At 39.7% G+C, this 25,159-nt stretch overlaps 1 protein-coding gene across 1 annotated transcript; it reads right to left on the reverse strand.

Moving 5' to 3' along the window:
* Nucleotides 1-662: 662 nt before the first annotated feature.
* Nucleotides 663-9,778, reverse strand: LOC139733821 (putative nuclease HARBI1). Its single transcript, XM_071644626.1, has 6 exons — nucleotides 9,276-9,778; nucleotides 4,544-4,610; nucleotides 3,776-3,975; nucleotides 2,195-2,331; nucleotides 1,542-1,816; nucleotides 663-736 (listed from the first exon to the last, which is right to left on the reverse strand). The coding sequence occupies exons 1-6, from the start codon at nucleotides 9,645-9,647 to the stop codon at nucleotides 732-734; spliced, it is 1,056 nt and encodes a 351-aa protein (XP_071500727.1). The 5' UTR covers nucleotides 9,648-9,778; the 3' UTR covers nucleotides 663-731.
* Nucleotides 9,779-25,159: the final 15,381 nt, after the last annotated feature.

Consider the following 25,159-nt stretch of genomic DNA (forward strand, 5'->3'; position numbering starts at 1 on the left):
ATAAATGAAAAGTCATGAAAATGATAGAAGACGATTTGCTTTACAAGATCTACACAACAACAAGGGTGCTTATTGAAGGGTGATCCTGTGGCGTGTGACCCTAAAATGCCCTTTATCCTCTTGGCAATATAGAAAACATATGATATCATATAACACGAATATATATGTTACAAACGTATATGCTGTCAAAATTCGATCGCGCCTTTGATATAGCAAGGGTACTTTTGTTTCCAAGAAATGCAATGTAATCAATACAGGAGACATTGCTTTACAATACTTCTATAGTAAAAAGGGATGCACATTTATAGCGGCCCCTTGGGAGGCGCCCAAAGTTACCCCCTCAACCCTGCGTTTCCGTATGCAAAACGTGCATTATGCCAATGTGAGTATTGTTGTTTGTACTCTTACAGTTACCGTTAATTTGCATTTCATGTAAATTATTTTCATATGACCAATTCGAAAAGGAATCCATCGTGTTCACTGACCTACAAAAGTTTATTGCACTCTTGACATTAATTTCGATCTTTTTGCTACTTTTGTCCGATTTATCCTAAGGTGGTGGACCCCCTGTAGAAAGGGTTGAGAAATGGGAATTGGTGCTGGATGCCCTGGTTGAGGAGAGTGTGGAAGGATTTGCAGATGAGGAGGAGGAGTCAGGTGTTCCTATAAGTCTGCTCAGCCAGGCTTCACAGGTGAGTCCTTGTTGCCGTTGAAATTGCAGTCTGTTGCACTCAATCTACATAGCAACACAGAGGGAACAGTAAAACAGCAGCAAGATTATATTCTAATCGAATAATAGATTTCCTAATGTCTTCATTTTAACACAGCTTTATTAACAACAGGTTTGCCTTACGGCAGTGTAATGAAATAAGCTTCCATGAAATATATACGTGGAACAGTGGAACCTCCCATGGTACATTTACAAGTGCTTAAAATTTCTACCATTTAGTTATGAATATGTAATGTTTATCAGTGGTTCCATAACTGGTTCATCTCTTTTGTTTTCTTAATTCTTTTTACAGGCTTCAGAGAACACCATTGCATGTGGAATGCTACATGGGATGGGGCCTCAGGAGACATATGTGGAGGAAGATGTAGAAGTGGAAGAACCAGAGGAAGAAGAAGAGAACAGGGCAGGCACATCGGCTGACGTGGAGCCAGTGGAGGTGATCATGGAAAAGAAGAAAACGAGAGTGAAGAGGAAGGCTACGATGGATCAAGGACCAAGGAGGATCGAGAAGGATCGAGAATCATCAAGTTATGAGGAGCGTCTTCTTGCCATTGAAGAGAGGAAGCTTGAGGTTTTGGAGAAGCTTCTTGCAGTTGCCTGTCATTACGTTTATGGTGAAGAGTGATTAGCTGATTTGCTATTTATGCTGTAATTTGTTTAATATTTGTAAATAGTTTCACAAGAATTGTTCAATTTCCATCCTAGATATGAGTTGTTCACGCTGAAAATTTTAGTTAAGGGGAGCAATTATTTCAGTAACATCCAAACCTCGAGAACAGAAATAGAAAATGTATACGCAATTATGACTCACTAAAGTAGTTCGCAATGATAGCTGTTCTGATGGCCAGCCCAGTATGTGGATTTCCTCCCACAGGTGGGTCAACAGGAACATGGTGGGCGTCATCCAGTTCACCATCAACCTCGGGCTGCCTCCATGTCTTGCTAAGATTATGGAGGATGGCGCATGCTGTCACGACTCTTCCAGCTCGCTTTGGGGTCATCTGCATCCCATGGAGGAGGCACCGAAATTTATGCTTTAACTGGCCATTAACTTGCTCTATTATGACCCTTGTTGAAGCATGTGCTCTGAAAAGAAAGCCATTCAGGAAACAAAAGACAATTTCTTGACACCAAGTCTTTGCATAATTATCATGACACATCTTGACTGCAATTCAGTGTTTTTACATTATGTTATATTTTGCAATATGGAATGCCATTTTCACCTGTAGGGTATTGCTTCATATCATGCCCTCTGACTGATAGAAATGGCAGACAGAATGGGTTAAAAAGGGCAAAGAAAATGGCTTAAAAAAGGACATTTTCATTACAAGGAATATCTCAGAGTTGCATACTGATTAATGGCAATCCTCCACTATTAATTGATATAGGAATCAAGATAATGACTATGCCATTTTCATAAAAAAAACAACAATACAAACAAAATAATAATTTATGCATGCTAACCGGTTGTAGGCATTCTCTGCAGGAGTCGTTGGATTCAGCACTGGTGTCATGATCCATGGTCTCAGCGCATACCCAGAATCTCCCAGGAGTAGTCCGTGCAATTTTAAGCCCTCGAAACACCTCCCAAGGACGCTGTTCTGTATACAAAGGGGAAAAAATGTTTTGTAGGCTCATACGTGGCATATTCTGGGGCATGTGCACTTTGCTTGCCTGGGCCCTTAGAAAGGGTTGAAGGCAGAGCCTTTGACATTATACCACAAAATCACATCAATTATGCCCAAATTTCTGTCTTTTGACAGGCCAATATTTAGAATGTGATGCTTTTTTTAAACTATTGTTTTGCTTTATTAAAACAAATCAAATTTGACTCAATATCAGAAGGTTATATTCCTTATGGAACAAACACACGGTCACACAGTGCGGTTTATGTGGTAATGTCCCAATTTCACATAGTTCGAAATATAAAGGGAATTCCACAAAAAAATCACTTTGCTAGCATAATGAAAGAGCACTTTAGTAACTGCTTTCAAAAAGAAACAGGGAAAATTATTACCCTTAACATATGTTAGTATCAAGTAGATGGAACGTGTAATTTTCATTAAAAATCACTGATTCTAATGCCGTCAAACCCCCGTTTGAGGCGTGACCCAATCGCCAAACAAAGCTGATGGGGTGCTATACCCCCCTAACGATTCCTCGTTTGAGAGTGGGAGTAGATGTATTTGCCCACTGCAAAATAGCTTTCTACTCGGGCGTGGCAAACCTGGAGGCCAAGCCAGGGTTTAATGACTGCAACAGCTGTCATATTACGTAAGAGCATGATAAGGATATCTGCCTGTGGCAGACCATTCAAAGTGCACTCAATTTTCTGTATTCTTTCTAAAGTTTTAGATTTTATATTCTATTGAGAAATTCAATAGTCTTCTGTTTTGAATTTCGAACGAAAAAATTTGACCCATAAATAACGAAAATACAGGAATAAGAAGGAGAGCATTGTAGAAGTTTGTCGACACACACACGCACCATGGTGCTACATAACCCATGCCAAAATGTGAAATTGGGACATTACTACATAAACCACAGTGCGTGACCTTGTGTTTGTTCCATAAGGGCTAACCGTCCAAACCCCAATAATTGACATAAAAATCAGTGATTTTTCATGAAAATTACACATAATTCCTTCAACTTGATACTGACATATATGTTAAGGGTAACAGTTTTCCCCGTTGCTTTTTGAAAGCAGTTACTAAAGTGCTCTTTCATTATGCTAGCAAAGTGGATTTTTGTGGAATTCCCTTTATATTTCATTTATGATTTAATTGTTGCCCACTCATACGTCATAACCTCTATTAGTCTCCTCATCAAGCGGTTTCAAGACCAAAACTTTACAAATTCATAACTGCCCAATTTCCTAAAACTTTAACTGATGTGTTCTACTAAGGATGCCGTTTTCACTCAGTCCATATTCCTCTTTGGGTTTGGGCTCCATTTAACCCTAACTGTACTAGGTTATTTGAGCTGTGAAAATACTCGGTTTATACTTAGGGTCTGTATTAAACTTTTTTGACAAGCACAGTTTACCTGCAGTATCCGGCTGTCATGGGAACTGCCTGGCCATCTTGCCACCAGATCAATGATTTTGTAGTTCGCAGCACAGACAATTTGGACGTTAATCGAGTGGAAATGCTTCCTGTTTACATAGGCATATTCCCTTTCTCCTAGCGGTGCTCCATTCAGTCGAACATGGGTACCGTCCACTACACCAACGACTTGTGGGAATCCTAGAGTAAATGAGATGTGCTGCATTGTTGCAATATATTGACTCTATATACCGGTAGTAACTTCACATGTTCATCTTGAAATTTTGTGTCAAGCCTCAAAAGAACGCTTTCAACATCTTGAGAAACTGCCTTTTTAACATGTACAGTAGTTGTTACCAATTTTGAATTTATGATTACTGTATCAATTACAATTTCCAACTACAACTACCACTCAATGTGATTAATACCACCACCTAAAAATGAGGGAGGTAGCTCAACCATAAATTACTTTGTGTGCTCTTTATTGGAAAAAAGTAGAAATCATAGCAATGTATTGTTAAACAATGATTAAATGTATATTTTGCTAACTGATAATCACATATGCCATTTCTGAAGTCAAGTAAGATAAGTAAATTGGCAATTTCTATGCTTTTCATTAAAAAAAAATGTTGCTTCCATGGCAACAAAATGTTTGACATGAAAAAAAAAATTAATGAAGTTCGTACAACTGTATATCACAGCCATCACATGTGCCAAATTTCAAGTAAATTGCAAAAAAGAAAAAAAAAGACTGTTTTATATTGCGTACCTGATATCTCAAAGAAAGCCACTTGTGCTTCTCTCACCTCTTCCATGGTCCTGGGGAATTTGATAACCTGTGAATATAAAACAAAGTACTTTAATGTAATAGTATTTTCACGAGGTTTAACATGATAACTAGGTAAGATTGAACAATAAATCGTTTTTGAAAGGAAAGTGTGTTGCTAATGTGCACATATAGTTTGCAAACATGTCTATTGTTTGCTGTCTACAATTATACATCTTCATACCAACTTACATGAATGTCTGAAATATTTTATGGATGATACATTAATGTTCTATCTTTCTTGCCAATTTGTTGTTGCATGTATATGATGTTTACATTTGATATATTTTTTTAGTCATTCATACCTTATTATTTATTTGTATATGATACATTTGCAATTATTACAATAACCACATGTTAAGATTTGCTATCAGAGTCTGCTGAAAACGTTTATTTGAAATCAGATGGTGATTACATAACTACAATGTAATGGAACAAGAAGCAATTATATAAACATGTAAAACTGGGTGTAAATATGAATGTAACACATATTTTGACATACTGGTAATTGTTTCTGTGAAACAATTATAATAAAATTGAGAAACAAATCAGTGATATATAGAGTGCTTATCAATCCTGTCCAGATTTTCTACTACCTGGTATGTAAGAACTATTAATGTTTATTTCGTATTAAATACAATTCTACATAGGAATGTTTGTGTCCTAATCATCCTGTAAAAACACAGAATGATAGATAAAAATGAATGAATGGAATGAGAATGAATAGAGATATGTCCACTTGACAGGAATGGAATGAGTGTGAAAGGGTGTAATTCTGATAGCACTGACTGGAATGCTCCCAAGAGAGTGACAATCAAGAGCTCGTTTTGAGTGAGTCTGTATGTGTTTACTGTGTTTACCGATCTGATACTGTATACCCTCTATATACATAACTTGGCTTGATTTTGTGGTGTTTACATTTATGGGCTATATATAATTATGAGCCATATGTTCATATGGAAATTTTGCGACGCACTGACTTGCGAAAATTAAACCCCTGCAAATTGTACAGTAGGGCCTGTAGACATGGCAGTGATATCTGAAGAAAGTTTATAAATAAAAAAAAAATGTAAACCCTAAACACGTTTCCTGCCTAAAAAAATACACCGGCAAATGAGGATTTTGTGTTGTTTTTCAGGAAATATAACCCCTCTTTAAACAGGTTTGAGTAAGATATCACCCCCTTTTTGTAGAAAGTTAGCAGTTTACCACCCTTAAGTGCGTAATACATGCATAGGTCTTTATCCGAGTACACCTCCCACAGCCACAGGCAACACACACTCAGAATAGATCTTGAATACTATTATACTCAGAGTAATTGAACTGAAAAATCACCACAAAATTTTCAACATATGCCTGTAAATAATTATACTACTCATAATTATTTGTGGGGGTTGGGGGATTCCCAGGGAAATGAATGAAAGTGATCCATGATATTTGAAATATTTGATTGTTGTTTTTGTTGTTCGTAGATTTTTATTTTTTTATTTTTTTTCCATATGGAAGGTGGTAGGGTCCATGGTTGCACCCCATATTAAGGATTTGTACTGTTGTGGTTGAGGTGAGGATTTAGCTCGATATTCAGAAAAAAATCTATGAGATGTCATAAAGATCATGCAATTCTTAGTGGTATCAAAATTTCATTTGATGAAAATCGGTTTTGAAATGGTTGCTATCCAAAAACAAGTTGAAGCAAAGAAATCCTAATGAAGGGATCAGTGCCGTATTGCCTTTTATTATTATCACTATTTATGGATATCTCAGCCATTTGAAAACCAACTTCCATCAAATGCTCTTTCATATTTCATAGGAGGTTTCTTATTATCTCACGTAGGAATGTTATGAACCTGAATCCCCCCTCAACCAGTACTGTGTATTCCCCCCCCCCCCCATCAAAAAAAAAAAAAGTACCTGGGGTACCGCTATTTTTAGAGCTCTAGATCTGAGCAGGGACAAAACGTCATCACAAAACATTCTGTGCTCCTTTCACGTCACGTCCCCCAGCCAAGGCCAGCGCACTCCATCAATTACTGCAGTCACAGAGCTCTACACACAGAACTCAGCACTCTCTCTGTGTAGAGTTCTGTGACTGCAGTGTGTGTCTTGCCAATCTTTGGTCTTTCATCATAGAGCTAGAGAGCGTGATCACGTGTCAGATACTAGTACTGGTAGCACATAATAGAGTACGTACGTGATAGTAAAGCCGACGTGATGTACTGTTTATATTATATACGAAACTCGACGCCGAGCTACCGAGGTACACATCACATGTACAGTCAGTCCGCAGCGTGTGCGATAATGAGGCACGAACGACAATTTTATTCAGAATCACGTTTACGCAGTTTGTGCCCTTGAGACTGACGAGATTTCGCGATACTTTGCGAGAGTTTTTGCAGAGGTCGCAACAACAGCTTTCATAGCTTTCGCAGTGCATTGTTTTACCCAGGATGGTTAGGTATGTTATAGAGCTGATTATGCTCATTAATTTGATACCTAATTTCCCTATTTTTTATGTCAATATAGTAGTCAATTTTAGCATCAAAGTAAACGATTATTTTGCCAATGTTCAAGAAGCTTTTAGATCATAGTTTGATGTTTTGCTAGTTCCTGACTGGTATTGAAAATAGATCTCCGTAATTTCTTCGATTTCACAATCGTGAAACTTGAGCGAGTATGATCAATTAAAAAACGAAGAGGGGCACCATTTTTAAGGTTGTGAATTTTCCTGTTGAAAACAAGGCAAATTATGTTTTCTTACTGGAAGTGGGGTAGTGAATGAACACGCGTGGAATGTGTTGTTGATACCCAGACGATGGTCGTGGACAATGGCCAGGATTGGAATGTTTCATGAGGAATTCCACTATCGCAGCTAGTCTTTGTTCATTCTGAAATGTGTTGTGTGCAAGCACATGGAAACATGTGCTTACTTCTTTCATGTGGATGCATTTCACCCTGTGTCAAGAATTCAGACTAGCAGTGCTCGGGGGCAATCCACATGAATAATTGATTAAGGGCATTCATGTGCCTGGCAGCAGAGCTCGGGACAGGTGGCAGCCAGGTCCATTGTTCAGGGTCATTGTAAGTGCACACTCACATACACATCATTGGTTCCTGTGTAAAGTTCAAGTTTTGTACAGAGAGTGAAAATTCGATCACAATCTGGAACCTAACATTTAAAACTCACAGCACTGAGTCAGCAGCCAATGGATACTACGCAATGCGACACGCCGCGTCTTGCGACAGATTTCGACCAATCACAGACCCGGAATTCCGGTGCGAATGCGAGGATAATCTTTTTAAACTCGACGCTAGACATGTCTCTGAATTTTGCTAGTTCCTGACCCGTATTGAAATGAAGATGGGAAAACGTGCCCTTATTGTGATACTATATACCTTAGCGGACAAAGTCTTCACCATATTTTAGAGGGGCATGAAAGATTTCAGGTTAATTTTTTGGCGTCAAACGTGAAGGAATATTTTTGAATACAATACCGAACTTCGAGAGGGATTTTGATATTCTTTATTCTTCTTTTCCGTTTATTTTGATCATGAGCATATTTGCTTATGTTTTCTCTTTCAGTCGATACCAACAGTGTCGAAAACTGACGAGAAATACTCGTTCTACACGGATTTGTTCATGACCATGTATCTGCTCATTACGTATGCAAGCACCGCTCAGCCGTGCATACGACTTGAATAAATACGTGCGTTTTCGCTCACGCTGCGGACTGACTGTGTACGTTTCGATCGAGTGGTGGTGAAGGCTAGGGCCCAGGGGCAAGTGTGGACTACCTTGCCAACGCTAATAAAGTAAGTTTATGTATTGTTTATATTTTCATGGAAAATTTGTTAATACAGAAAAAAGCAAAGAGGCAGAGCTCGCGTAAACCACATTTGAAGTAAATCAAATCATTTAACTGTATACGACTGAAACACCAACCAACAGTGCATTAAAATCCTACCCCCATAGTTGACAAGACAGTGTTTACCGTGTACTAGTACGCCGCGCCATAGCGCTAAACGCATGTTAGACTTCCAGCTCAAAGGCAGAACCCCATGAAAGTGATTGTATGGGACTGAAGACGTTAAATTAACTGAGGCGACGACTCGGAAGATCCGATTCACAATGTTCACTCGATACATCCATAAACTAAGCTATCTTACTTCAAGTCACGTAATGATAGAACTGCAAGGTTCATGGGTAGCTTTTGAGTCTAATTAAGACTGTAATTATAGCCATGTATTTTAAAGAAATTGGGCGTTTATCGGGTATGTGTATGTCGCGGGTGTACCGGCGCTGTCGAGACTTGGTAACTGCTATATCCGCGGCGGCCGGGCTAACTACGCCCTAAAAATTTATCGAGTACCAGCCGGCCAATTCACTCACACACACACACGTTTCTTAACTCATTTTATATCATAACTTATGAAATACTTTATTGTAGGACTGCTTTATAGTATTTGTCAGAGCTTTTTACCCATTTGACGACAAATTAGCCCACAGATTAAGACTAGTAGTGGCTAGGGGCTTATGATTTGAAGCCTTTTACTAGACGAGACACTGCTCATGTGTAGGCATGGAAGTAGACATAAGTCTAGGCTTACTCTATTTCTAGTATTCTCAATCTTAATTCTTTTTTTTTTTTTTTTTTTTTAAAGTAGACTCAAGACCTACCTCATCCTTTAAGGTGGCGAGAGTGTTAGATACTCTGTGTATGACCCTGGAGGCGGTGCTCCTTGTAATTCCATGGACAGTTGATGTGGTGTCGATCACGGCCCCAGTGGCGAAAAAATTCAATGCCACAAAGATTTGTTGACTGGGGCTCAGTGCATGATTTCTTCTTGTGTCGTGTTGGAGAGAATCACCCACCATGTCAATAATCCTGATGCACCCTTCGCGTGTGAACCTGTACTTCCTAAATATGTCTTCATCATTGTAAACATCTAGCGGGTGATTCCTGTCTCTGAAAACCCTCTCCCTTCTTCTCGCTCTCTCATACTCCTCCCTCTCTCTGATGGCTCGAAATGCTTGTAGCACAGCTGCCATTTTGTTTGTCACTATGGTAGTAACCGCATCTTTTGTAGGTGCGGTTAAGTTACCACAGTTTTTTTACACTTACCGTAGCTTTGGAGCGGTAACTTTACCGCAACTGTTTTATGCAACGCAAATTTTAGCTGAATCTTATACTTACCGCAGTTTTCCTACTTACCGCAGAAAATAGGCAGTTACCGCTGCGGTAAGTTTTTTATGCAACGGGCCCCTGGTGTCTAAGGAGAGACATTAAACCTGTCTCACTCCTCAACTCTGAATTATCACCTATATGATCCTGTATAGTAGTATCCAGTAATAGTTGGATAATAACTCAAGCTATATAATTAAACATTACATATGCAATAACAACTCAAACTACAATCTGTACATGTACATAATTACACACTACAACGCGATTGCCCTACACCTAATCAATAGCGACGTTGATGTAGTGCGGGTGTAGTCTTGTCGCGACGCTGAAAGAAATCACAGAAATAAAAACAAGCATCATATTCTTTGCTTCGCGCATTTTGTTCTTAGCAAACAAAACATGTACAAAGGAGTTACTGAACTTATTGAATTTTCTGCATGTATATGTCCATATTAACACCTGTCTACAGCCAACCATGTTGCCTGTACATTTAAAGTAGACTTCCATAATAATGCATCTTTGTAACATGAAGAAAAATCGTATAATACTGTACTGATGCCAAATATATGCAATAAACACTGTATATAAAAAAAATGGTTTGTCAGAATTTGTTATTTTGGCTTTACTATGTTCCATTTGAATTTGACCGTCTACTCTGTGTTGTAGGTTCACACTAGGCGGCTCATGGCATCTGCAGCCACATTGTCTTTGCCCTTTACAGAGACGAGCCTGAACCTGTGCTCCTGTAGGCTCATGCACCATCGCACGATTCTTTTGTTGTGCATTTTCTTCGCCTGTATGTACGTTAACGGCTTGTGATCTGTGTGGACTTCGAAAGACCGGCCACACAGATAGAACTCAAACTTGCGAATGGCCCACACAATAATCGTCTGATCTGCTCTTGTTTCACCTCGTCTAGGGAAACATCCAGCTGTACATCCTCAACGAACTCTCTCTGAGTCGGACAAGGCATTTCTGGTATCTCAGTGACCACATCATCGTTGTTTTCCATGCCTTCGTCACTCCACAACTCATCTACACCACCATCATGGCACACCTCGAAACAACTTCCAGCAGTTTCTTCCTCTGCTACCCTGCTGAAGTATCGCTTGAGCATGTTTTTGTGGAATGTCTTTTTCATGCCATCTACATCCACTACGTAGTCATAGTCATACTTGGCACCGACCACCTCATATGGCCCTTTCCATTTGACCAAGAGCTTGTTTTGCTCCATCGGCAGTAACACCAAGACTTTGTCTCCAATCTTCAACTTCCGTTTCTTCGCACCTCGATCATAATAGGTCTTGTACCGCTTTGCCGACTGCTTCAAATTTTCCTGTGCCATCTGCCATGACTCAACAAGTCTCTTTCTCAACTCGATGACATACTCATACTCACTCTTTCTTTCTGGCTCGACAGCATCGTTTGTCAACAGCTCTCTCAAAACCTCCATGGGTCCTCTCACATGCCGACCGTATAGTAATTCAAATGGAGAAAAACCCAGGCTTGAGCTTGGTGCCTCTCGCAAAGCAAACAAAAGGGCAGGGAGATACCTATCCCATTGGCGTGGCTCCTCTGTGCACAACCGCTTCAAAGACGATTTCACCACAGCATTATACCGTTCCACTAGCCCGTTGCACATGGGATGGTATCGGGAACTCGTCAACTGCTTGATTGACAATAACCGGCAGACTTCTTTCATCAAGGCAGAGACAAATTGGGGTCCTAGGTCAGACATAACCTCTTGCGGTATACCCACTCGACTGTACACTGTCACCAGTGCTTCTGCGACATCGACTGTCGTTATTGACTTCAACGGAATCGCTTCCGTATACCTTGTGGCATAATCTACAATTGTCAATATGTAGGTGTGACCACGTTCAGAGGGAGTGAACGGCCCCATCAAATCGATGGCGATACGCTGAAATGGTACCTCGATTGTTGGTAGTCTACCTAACTCCACCTTTGGCACTTTGCCTTTGCTGATGGTCTTCTGACATACATCACATGATCGGCAGAAATTGGCAATGTCTTCATACATGCCCGGCCAAAAGAACAGTGTCTTTACCTTTGACAATGTGTTGTTGATCCCTAAGTGACCGCCAAACAATGACTCATGTGCCAAATGCATGATATCAGCACGATATGCCTTTGGCACCACAACAAGTTTTGGGCCAATCCCCTCTGTCGGGTTTTCCGGATCTCTTTCCTGCCTCAATAGGCACCCCTGATCTACCCGGAACAGATACCTGGAATTATCAGTCACACCAACCTTATCCCACGATGCTCGAAGAGTGGGGTCATCTTTCTGTTTCTGACGAAACTCTGGCGGATCTGCGACTTTGACCGAATCGACCACAACTAACCCCTTCTTGGGTTTTGCACTGCGTGCTTTTTGGGCCCGTGTCTCCACAGCCATGACAGCTGGCACTCCACTGTCATCATTCCTGACTGAACACTCTGTCTCGCCCAACACCTGGTCTTCCTTCTGAGATCGGGTTTCGACTGCCATCACCTGTGGATCATCTTCTTTCACCTCAGAAAGATTGTCAACCTCTTCCTTGTCAACGCCATCAACCTTGGTATCTACAGTTTGCTCAACATCTCCAATGATGTATCTACCACCATCATCCTCCTGATCAGCATCGTCACTCAATGCTTTGCCCCCTCTGGGCACCCACTTCAAATCTGGATCATTGGGCTCACGTGCACCAGTGACATTCCCAACAATCACTTCACACAAGCAATCCGGCATACACAATGCTTCAATCTCACCTGAAAAATATGGAGAGTCTAACTCTACCTTGGCGACTGGAAATTGCTTGACTGTTCCATCAATCAACCTCACTGTTTGACACTTCCCAGTCAGCTGATGTCTCTCAACCAGTCTGGACTTAACAACACATGTACTGCATCCTGTGTCACGGAGTACTGAAATTGGAACTTCACCAGGATATAACCTGCCTGAAACAACTGGCATACGATTCATCATCGCACTTACTTGTCCGTAAGCCATTCCCAGCTTTTCAACTTTCTGATACCCGTCCAAGGGCACATGATTTCCAACAGGCATGCACGCAGCTGATTGCCCTGTTGCCTGTGGCTGTTTGCCACCCCCGTCATTTGACCTCAAACTACCTATTGAGTTTCCTGGACTGCCAGCTGACGGCGTGCTAGCATCCATGTTTGACCGTGTCATTTCTGATCCTTCAGTTAGCACCTCTGTACCAACCATTGCTTGAGCTGATTTCACACGCACCATGGGACAATCCCTCTTCAAATGTGTAGGACTCCCACACTGATAACAACCCCTCGGGCCATCTCCGCGCCCAGCCCCATACTGGGTCTTCTTACCCTGTGATGGCTGATTCCTTCCCCTCACTTCAAATGGGCGCTGTGGGGGTTTCGGACTGCCTGGTGTGTTTTTCACACCACCTTGTGAGGGCTTTGAACCTCCCCATTTCTGATTCTGATCAGATGTCTTTGATTGCTGTCCAAATGTGTGCACACCATGTGCATTTACATACACATCAGCATTCTTACTCACCGCCTCCATTGAATCACAGTCCCTTTCTTTCAAAAATGCCACCACTTCCTTTGAACAATTATTCAAAAATTGTTCCCATAGGACTACAAAAATTGTAGATCAAACAACTTATCATACTCTTCATCGATCCCTGACAACTCAATCCACTGCACCAGATACCCTCTGAGCCTCGTCGCAAAATGATGTGGCCTTTCTCCTTTCTCTGGCCGTGCAGTCCTAAACTTCCTGCGATACCCTTCTTCAGTCAACTGAAAATGCACCATCAACTCCTGTTTGACTCTTGCATAATCATCTCTATCAGCAGGCTCCATTCTGTTCACCACTTCAAGGGCTTTGCCACTCAGATTTGAAATCAGATATAAGGCCTTGAATTCAGTAGGGATCTTCTGACTGTCAGCAAACAACTCAAACTTGTTGATATAGGCATCGAACCTATCCCGATTCTCGTCAAACTTGCCTATTTTCAAGTGCAAACCACTCAAATCCACATGCGTACTGGAATTTGTCGATCTCATTTCAGCCATTTTCATTTCATGTTCCCGGACCTTGGCTCTTTCCTCAGCCCGCATTTTCTCTGCAGCCTCATCACAACGAGCATTCACGAAACTATTCAACTCTCCACCGGAGTAACCAAGTTCCCTACCAAGGGTGGCAAAGTCTCTAATTTGTTCTGGAGTTGCCATCGTATCATCCAACAACAGCCAACCAAAAGAACATCAACCAGGAGAAAAATCCACTCCCAATTCACAACAATTCACTGAGTACTCCGCTCAGACTTTTAACTGCGAATTCGACACAACCTCAACCAGGTCTACTCTTAACCAGTACACACCTTAATACATGCATATACTGCATACAATACCATGCTCAACTACATAGCACCTTAAATCAACCACATGATAAGGAAGCCTTTAATTTTCTTTACCAGCCTATGGCTGTGTCTTACACCACCTAACATAGATCTAACGTTAGCAGGTCTCGGTGGGACCTCCAAAATTGTCACATAGTGACCTAGCACCTTGTCACTCTGTGGTTTTATTTTTTTTTAGACCTGCTAGTTTATCTACTAATAGCAATAATAACTACCGTTATCGCTACACAGCCACACTAAAACTTAATAGGCCCATGATGTAAACACGATTGAATTCACGTGCACACAAATCAATGTTTGACTGACCGTTTAACACCACTTTGTTTATTTACTCATGTGTAAATTCTACAACAGGGTAATGATGCCTTGTGAAGGAGCTTGGCATTAAGTCTTAGATGCAATCACATAAAAATTATCATTAGTGTGAGCACTCAACTTAGGTACTGCAGTCGACGTCTGCATTGGCTATACCAATACACGCAGCCTCTAATACACCACACGTCCAATACAGCACTGTCTGTGTTCGCAAGATGTCCCCACAAAACGTCTCGACATCGTCCGTCCTTCCCCAGCCGGATCCAGATCGTCGACCTCCACTGCTAAACCCTCAGCACAGCACGACGAGCGTCACGATCATTGTCTTTGATGAGAGCTCACCGACCTCCACTGGTAAACCGTTAGCACAACGAGTGTCACGGTCATTGTCCATGATGAGAGCTGACTTGCCTATCGTGGTCGTCCATGCTTCCTGCTTATCCTCTCCCCTCAGCTGTATCTCTAATTCCCCGCACGTCTACCTTACCAATCTCCCGACTATAAAATGCATAACCTCCCATACCGAATGTACGACACTACAGTACGTCCTATACAGACCACGGCGCACGGAATGTGTCGCGTGTCAGCTGTTTACCTATGGTCTACTGATTTGCATACGATAAACAAACAACTACGCAAATTTTCAAACCCACCATATCTTGGCTATTATACTTCCATTGATCTAAGCTTACACTGTTCTCTGTAATAAAAAAAAACAAATATCGTGATCTATCAATACATGCTTGGAAACCTAAGGAAATACATGTTTCATCCTGACAGCACGTACCCCGGGCGCCACTCCTTGGGGGCGCCAAAAACGAATAAACAAAACAAAAAAAGAAAAAACGAAGAAGAAGAAGAAAAAAAAAAAAAACTCGCCCGGATGGGGGGAGGGAGAATTGGGGGGGGGGGGGGGGGGAAAACCAAATCAAACAAGATCAAACAAGATCAAACAATGACAATGTTGATTGTGTTCACACAAGAATTCCATGTTTTGTTTGCTGAAATACAAAAATTTTCGGCTCGCTCACTGCTCTCCAAAATTTATATATATATAAAAAGAAGATAAGAACAAAGCGTGATGATGACGCGGACAAAATGACAATGTCTATTGTGTTCACACATGTCATTTTATATTTAGCAGGCAAAATGTCACACGGAGCAGCGGCTCAATTTCTTTCGCTCTGAAGGGATCGACGATTGGATCAAAAGAGGGCGCCAACGGTTTCGAACATGGGGGGGGGGGGGGCGCAAAAAAACCAAATCAAACAAGATAAGAACAAAATGTAATGATGACGCGGAAATATACAAATTTCGGCTCACTCGCTCGTACTTATTTACAGTACTTTTTCAAGTCCTCAGTTTGTTGGTACAAATCGTTATCTTTAAGGCCGTCACTATATCTTGATTAGAATTGTAAGATTTAATAAGCAAAAAATGACAGGAATTCCATGGCATCATGTTTCGCAAGCTGAAATACAAAAATTTTCGGCTAGCTCGCTGCGCTCGCTCACCAAAATTTATCAAAACAAAAGAGAGAAAAAGATAAGAACAAATCGTGATGATGATGCGGACAAAATGACAATATCTATTGTGTTCACACATGTCATTTTATATTTAGCGGGCAAAATGTTACATGAACTGCTGCAGCACTGCGCCTGCAATTTCTTTCGTCCTGAAGCGATCGCCGATTGGATCAAAAGAGGACGCCAACGGTTTCGAACATACGGGGGGCGCAAACAACCAAATCAAAGAAGATGAAAACGTAATGATGACGCGGAAATGTACAAATTTCGGCTCACTCGCTCGTACTTATTTACAGTACTTTTTCAAGTCCTCAGTTTGTTGGTATAAATCGTTATCTGTAGGGCCGTCACTATATCTTGATTAGAATTGTAAGATTTATTAAGCAAAAAAAATGGCAAGAATTCCATGTTTTGTAAGCTGAAATAAAAAAAAAAAATTCGGCTCGCACGCTGCGCTTGCTCGCCAAAATTTATTACAGTTAAATCACCCTCAAAAGACCCCTTCTAAGTGCTTTAAAAAGCATATCCTGTGGACTTGTTTTTTAAAGTCCCTACCGGGATTGGGTTGGGGTTGAACACTTTTTCAGAAATTCGGGGTGCAATTTTTCGCGCTTGACCCGGGCGCCGTTTTCTCTAGATACGCCACTGGTCACTATTGAAGATGTCTCCGCATATCAACTGGGAAAAGTAGCTATTTCTTGTTGTTGTTTTTTCCCCGAAAGGCTAATCTTACATGTATGCAGTATTACATACTTTTTTGGCATACGTTATAATGTAAAGTCAATTGATATTTCACAACGGGTACAACCATCTTTGTTGGTCATTGTAAGTCTCTCGCTTTCTCTTCGCTATTTCTCAGTTACCGCAAAAACAATATTGGAATCGTTTAATTTGGGGGACTTAATGTTTCTCTTCGAAGAGCATACTCTTAAAAACACTTCTCATGCTTTTCAATAAGTCCCTTGGTTCTAATTTCTATAGTCCATACATCCCATTGTCTCCTTTTATTAACCAACTCAATGGGATCTTATATTTCCCTCTTAAAACAGAGAAAGGAAAAAAAAAAACGCTGTTAAACAATTAATCTTACCTCCGGAATTTTCAGCTGTTGGCGCTATACAGCCTTCATCAGCAGAATGACTCGTTTTTTGTCTTGATCACGTGACAGTCAATAAGCGGATCATAGACTTTCGGAAGTTTGTACCCCCCGTCTTTGCTGAGAGAAGGTTGGTGATGGCCTTGATGTAAATTGCTTCCTTAACTCCCCTGTTAAAGTATCGAGGTTCCAGGTCTAGAACCCCACCTTCTCCAGGTCCACGTGATGGCCTGGCGATACGATGTGGATGTGTTGGTTAATGAAATAATCATGCACATCACTATTTTAAAGTCATTATGAATGAGTACACCACGTACAGTGATTGTGATAAGTCGATACCCAATAGTCTCAATCACAAAATGTTTCAAACATTTGATATTTAAGGTCCCGATCCACGAATCTATTCAAGATTCACATGCAATTGACGTTGCTGAACTAACACTCACGCATGCACCAGCACTCACTTTCCATACCAAAACAATATATATACATATACATATATCAAGATTAACGCAACCCAACGCAAGAATAACGGATAGTCTGACTTTCCTATCGGGTTGCGCATAAAATATATGTTATAATTATGTATTTCATTTTCTTCTTTTTTTTCAGGCCGCCGTCTCATCAAATCATTTTGTTATGACTATAGAGCTTTTTTGCGTTCCAGTTTAACCAACAAATAATAACATAAATAAGTCAAACCACAGTCTTGCCTTAGCTTGAATAAGCTGAAATCGACATTCCTTGTTTACTCTATTACCGGACTACTGTAGATCTTTTGCGCTTGGATGTACTTCTTGTGCGTCTCATCGCTTTTGATCAATGGAAAAAAGTGACTATGTCATTTGTAATGTATTCAATGCAGAAATCTGATTAAAGATCTGAAATGTCAAACAAAACAAACAATTATGATTAATGCGTTGAAAACCATCAACATGGCTTTTTAAAGGTTACAATAATTTGATAAAATAATGATCAACTTGAATATTACTGTTTGTGAATCACTTCATATCATTCCCAGCCTTTGTACGTGCAATCGCTATAACTCAGTCACCAAGGATGCTTTACGTGATGTACGACACTAAGCTCACTCAGATGTCAATTGATCCAGACGGGAATGAGACGGATGTAGTGGATCTCTCTGGCTGGATCCCTGGCGGGCACCAGGCCGTTGCTTTTGTACTTTACAACGGGTAAAAATACCTTTCACTACCTTACAAGGGTTCAAAGGTTTCATAGATCGACATTTTATGGAGTTCTTCTGACTCCTATCTGTCTTTCTCTCCCTCTCTCTCTCTCTCGCTGAAAGGAGGAAATAGCACTACATATAGAATATTATGGTGATATTTCTTTCAATCTCTCTCTCTCTCTCTCTCTCTCTCTCACTTTTAACCAACATTAAGACAAATAAAAATGGGGAGACAGGTCTGCCAGTAGGATAATTCATTCAAAGAAGGCAGGGACCTGACAAATGCGCAGTATAACGACCTCTAATTAAAGAAATGTAACACACTTCGTATATATCATGGATAAACTATCATGATTCATCAGGACTTAAAGGAAAAGGATCACTTCTCCTCGGACGGGTTCGATTGGTTTATGTTCATTTTAATTGAAATGGGATACATTAGTAAGGATACAAATCAGATGTTCTGACTCATAATTGGCAAAATTTCCAAACTAATGTTGAAAATTCGGCATCTATTGGGATGTTCTTAACAAGAACGTTTATGAGGACACTGACTAAATGAAGCGGTTAGCCTCCCACCCCCCCCCTCACGTATAGTTCCTTTATTAGTTCATTACGTAATAATGTGTATTATTACACATCTGACTCGTCACAATGCACGTCTGACAGATTTTCCATAGTTTATGTATCATTGATATAAAATTCCTCAAGGTTATTTCTGAAAGCTTTTCACATAACCTGCAAAAAGCCGAGGGAAATTCAGAAAAGCGACACCTTTTTATTTCTGCACTAAGTCTTGCTTAACCTATTAAAGGGCCGGGGCATTTGGTCTTCCGGAATGCCGTCTGTGAGTGTGTCTACTGTGTGACTATCAAAAGCAAAAGGTTGGAATGTGCAAATTATACCTGAGACAAAGGCTGGCGTCACACAAGAACAAGAAAAATGTAAAAGTATATAAGATCTCCATTGTTCAATCAAATAATGTATGCTACACCGAATCGATAGTGCTTGAGTACAACACTACCTACCCACTACAAAAACGCACGCACACACACACACACACACACACACACACACAAGCCCACAGAGAGAGAGAGACAGACACACACACACAACACATACACATACTCACAATGACAGCAGCATTGGTTTGCTTTATGTAAATTGTCTTTTTCAGCTTGATACCAGGGGCGTCACCAGCTTTTTTTTTCAGGGGGGGGGGGGGGGTGCGTTTTCACACTAAATGTGACCCTGCACCTCAAAACGAGCATAAAGTCGCACACACTGATTTCGCGTGAGGACTGAGAATAAGTGAAATGGGTCAACCTAGCCGAACTTGACTTTTTCATATTTTCTGAAAGAGCGGGTCTTCTTTTACATTATGCTAAAATTTGGTATCATAAAACGGGCAGGAAAGAGTGTTTTTTAGCAGTTTATCTCGAACATTTTTGGAACAACAGTGTGATTAGGTGTGTCTTTAGAATCCCTTTTTCATTTCTGAAAAACCTTGTCCACACTCTTCACTTTCAACTCTAATAACTTTTGAAAAGATAGTGCTACTGCTTTGAAAGTTGGCATTAATTATGGACAGAATGTGTTAATGAGGTATGCTTAATTTCAGTTCAATCAGATAATCCCTTCATTGTTGTTACTCTGGTGGTTTACTTCCTGTTTTTTGTCCCATTCATCGCACAGCCAGCACGGTCTGGTAAAGATTAAGCGATTGAATAGACACTACTTCAGAGCCTCTTTTCTCAGTTCACACTTTTCCTGAGTTTGTGCTTTCTTTCCAATATTTAGATAGGTTAGGAGAGTCCATTTGATTTGAGTTATACATAATCTTAAAGCTTAAAGTCTGCTCTTTCAGAATATGGTCTTAACTAAAAATTCATATCTGGCGACTTTTTGTTTGTTTTGAGGTGCAGGGTCACAAATGTAACCTGCAATATTTTTTATTTGATTTATTGATTCCTGTATCATGTACATTAACATACACTACACATGTTATACATGTATACATACATTGCTAGTGGCACGTATTCATAAGCATAAGTTGTTTTCAAAGTATTTTTTCTACATTACCTTTACAGTGTACACACATTTTGGATGTGAAATTGTTTGATCTGGTGTTAAAATGAAAAAGTATCATTTTAAACATCATACTTAGCAGTTTTGCCTAGAGATATTATTTTTGTATTCAGTATTGGATACGAATTGTCACGGAAAGTTTACATGTACTTTACGTATGGAAATGAAAATTAGTCATGGTTTAATCAAACACACAAAGTGGCACACACATCCATCCACAAGCGCGCTGGAACAGTTCTGGTTTCGGGGGGGGGGGGGACAAAATCTCGATGGAGGGGGCACATTTGTGACCGTGTGAGATCCTCGGCGAGGGGGCGAAGCGACTTTTGTAAAACAGAGTACAAAATTCGCGTTTGAAGAGCATCTAAAAGCGAATTTCTAGAGAATTAAACATAGTGAAAAAATCACTGTGAAGGACTATGATTATAACATACGGGGGTACATTATGTGACGGTGTGAGATCCTCGGCGAGGGAGCGAAGCGACCGAGCGGGGGAGGGTGTGGGAGGGGGATGCACCCTCCCAGGGTAGTGACTTAAAAAAAAAAAAGTCGGGTTTACGGAGCATTTGAAATCAAATTTATAGGAAATTAAACATAGTAAAAAAAAATCACTGTGAAGGACTATGATTTCCAATTTGCCATTCGTCTGAAATGCATTCATTAAAAGCTTAAACGTGATCGCCTTGTTCGAACAATACAATATTTGTCTCATCAGTATAGAATTATAGAAGAAGAGGAAAAATATAAGGTTTACTAAAGGTACGTTTCAGGGGGCACACTCGAGGACGCGAGGCTACCATCTATATACTAAATATACTCATGATTAGTAAATATTAGTGTATAGATATAATAATGTATATTGTTAGTGAATTATTTACCCCGTTATGGGCGAAAAAAAAAATGGCATTTTCAGTTATGAAATGGATAACTTTCAGAGGAGAAAGCGCCTTTATTGTTCATTTTGGTCTTTAAATAATCGATCAATTATTTGATACAGTGGGCACTTGGGGGAAGTCGTTTTGCCCCCCCCCCCCTTCAACAAAAAATATATAGGGCGGGGGGGGGGGGCAAGTGCCCCCTCTGCCCTCCCCCCCCCCCCCTCGCTTCCAAGCACACACACACACACACACACACACACACACAAACGGAGGGAGATTTAAGGGATTTTTTTTAACGAATATGTACAAATAAGAAACAAAACAAAACACAACAATATGATTTTTTTTTTTTTTTTTTACCGTACAGGTTCTGAGGACTAGATAGAATACGCTTATGTAGAGGGCACCCTGCAACATGTTTACTGCCCTTATAGATTGACTAACAAGATATTATTGATTATATATCTTATCATAATAATAAATGTCCCATATACATTTATATATTATAATTATTGATGATAATATCAGTGTGTTCCTAAAATCCCCATATATACATCATGCCCATACACACATTACTAAAATATAGATAACATATCATAAATTAATCATCCTAAAGTCCCGAAATCACTTCCTCTCTTATTCTTCTTAACCAACTTCAATGAACAACACCATCTAATTTACTGTTCTGTTTTGTTTTTACTCAGAAATACTTTATTTATTCGTATTCATTTGTTTTGACTATCAATAAATTGTAATAATAATGAATGCATACATCGATCCTATATTGACACATAGGACTTCACATTTTCATTAGAAAAATTATATAATGTATCATAATTGCGTTCGACCATGAAACACAAGAAGCCTTTTAAAAATGAGTCATTTCAAGCAAGTCTCAATGAACTTTGGCTGGTATGTTTCCAGACACAATATAAAAAAAAAGAAATGAAAAAGATAACTGCTTCACTAACTCGCGGCATCTCAGCCCTTGTTTCCACTTGTGCAACATCATTGTGTAGGCATATAATAAGACATGGAACTTGACGGTGGGAGGGTGTTGGAGGGGGTAGCTCCTTCCTTTTTTATCACAAAAATGCATGAAAATCTTCTCATCTTGGGAATTATAATCATGTGGGGAGGGGAGCAAACGATATGCTTACCCTTGCAATAGTTTTATGGGGAGCTGTTTTTTCTGTCAAAAAAGCAAGAAAATTTTTCATGTCGAGAATTACTCATTATTGGGAGGGGGCCAAAATCATAGTGTGCTTGCCCCTGCAGAATCTTTATGAGGCTAAGGCTCGCACTTAGGCTCGCATACTCAATTTGGATTGGTCACAAGTAAAGTGCTATACATAGACCCTACATCCTTGTAGTAGCATACGTACACGAACACGCAAAAAGTGCTCCGTACCGTACGGATACAGTACAGTCGATAAATAGTAAAAACTGTAAATAGATATGTATAAAATCAGTACTGGCAGAGCCCTGGGTACAATTTTATACACACACAAACGGAGGGAGATTTAAGGGAATTTGTTTTTGAACGAACATGTACAAATAAGAAACAAAACAAAACACAACAATATGATTTTTTTTTTTTTTACCGTACAGGTTCTGGGGACAAGATAGAATACGCTTATGTAGAGGGCACCCTGCAACATGTTTACTGCCCTTATAGATTGACTAACAAGAAATGATTGATTATATAACTTATAATTACAATAAATGCCTCATATACATTTATATCTTATAATTAATGATGATATATCAGTGTGTTCCTAAAATCCCCCATACATTATGCCCATACACACATTACTAAAATATAGATAACATATCATAAATTAATCATCCTAAAGTCCCGAAATCACTTCCTCTCTTATTCTTCTTAACCAACTTTAATGAACAACACCATCAAATTTACTGTTCTGTTTTGTTTTTCACTCAGAAATACTTTATTGATTCGTATTCATTTGTTTTGACTATCAATAAATTGTAATAATAATGAATGCATACATCGATCCTATATTGACACATAGGACTTCACATTTTCATTAGAAAAATTATATAATGTATCATAATTGCGTTCGACCATGAAACACAAGAAGCCTTTTAAAAATGAGTCATTTCAAGCAAGTCTCAATGAACTTTGGCTGGTATGTTTCCAGACACAATAATAAATAAAAAAAAATATGAAAAAGATAACTGCTTGACTAACTCGCGGCATCTCAGCCCTTGTTTCTACGTGTGCAACATCATTTTGTAGGCATATAATAATACATGGAACTTGACGGGGGGGGGGGGGGGTGGAGGGTGTTGGAGGGGGTAGCTCCTTCCTTTTTTTATCACAAAAATGCAAGCAAATCTTCTCATCTTGGGAATTATAATTATGTGGGGAGGGGAGCAAACGATATGCTTACCCTTGCAATAGTTTTATGGGGGACTGTTTTTTTCTGTCAAAAAAGCAAGAAAATTTTTCATGTCGAGAATTACTCATTATTGGGAGGGGGCCAAAATCATAGTGTGCTTGCCCCTGCAGAATCTTTATGAGGCTAAGGCTCGCACTTAGGCTCTCATTCTCAATTTGGATTGGTCACAGTAAAGTGCTATACATAGACCCTACATCCTTGTAGTAGCATACGTACACGAACACGCAAAAAGTGTTCCGTACCGTACGGATACAGTACAGTAGATAAATAGTAAAAACTGTAAATAGATATGTATAAAATCAGTGCTGCCAGAGCCCGGGGTACGATTTTATTTTTCCAATATATTTTGTTTTTGTCCCTGGTGCAAAAAAAAAAAAAAAAAATGAATAAAAACAGAGTACAAAATTCGCGTTTGTAGAGCATCTAAAAGCGAATTTCTAGAGAATTAAACATAGTGAAAAAATCACTGTGAAGGACTATGATTATAACATACGGGGGTACATTATGTGACGGTGTGAGATCCTCGGCGACGGAGCGAAGCGACCGAGCGGGGGAGGGTGTGGAAAAGGGGATGCACCCTCCCAGGGTAGTGACTTACAAAAAAAAAGAAAGTCGCGTTTACGGAGCATTTGAAATCAAATTTCTAGAAAATTAAACATAGTAAAAAAAAATCACTGTGAAGAACTATGATTTTCAATTGCCATTCGTCTGAAATGCATTCATTAAAAGCTTAAACGTGGTCGCCTTGTTCGAACAATACAATTTGTTCTCATCAGTATAGAATTATAGCAGAAGAGGAAAAATATAAGGTTTACTAAAGGTATGTTTCAGGGGGCACACTCGAGGACGCGAGCCTACCATCTATATACTAAATCTACTCATGATTAGTACATATTAGTGTATAGATATAATAATGTATATTGTTAGTGAATTATTTGCCCCGTTATGGGCGAAAAAAAATCGCATTTTCAGTTATGAAATTGATAACTTTCAGAGGAGAAAAGCGCCTTTGTTGTTCATTTTGGTCTTTAAAAAATTGATCAATTATTTGATACAGGGGGCAATTGGGGCAAGTCGTTTTTGCCCCCCCCCCCCCCTTCAAAAAAAATATATATAGGGGGGGGGGGGCAAGTGCCCTATGCCCTCCCCCCCCCCCCAACTCGCTTCCAAACCCACACACACCCACACCCACACACACACACACAAACAAACAAACGGAGGGAGATTTAAGGGAATTTTTTTTGAACGAACATGTATAAATAAGAAACAAAACAAAACACAACAATATGATTTTTTTTTTTTTTACCGTACAGGTTCTGGGGACAAGATAGAATACGCTTATGTAGAGGGCACCCTGCAATATGTTTACTGCCCTTATAGATTGACTAACAAGATATTATTGATTATATATCTTATCATAATAATAAATGCTCCATATAC

This window comes from Diadema antillarum, unplaced genomic scaffold (genome assembly GCF_040938485.1).
Source record: "Diadema antillarum isolate AM-2024a unplaced genomic scaffold, OU_Dant_1.0 seq00000497_RagTag, whole genome shotgun sequence".
NCBI lineage: Eukaryota > Metazoa > Echinodermata > Echinoidea > Diadematoida > Diadematidae > Diadema > Diadema antillarum.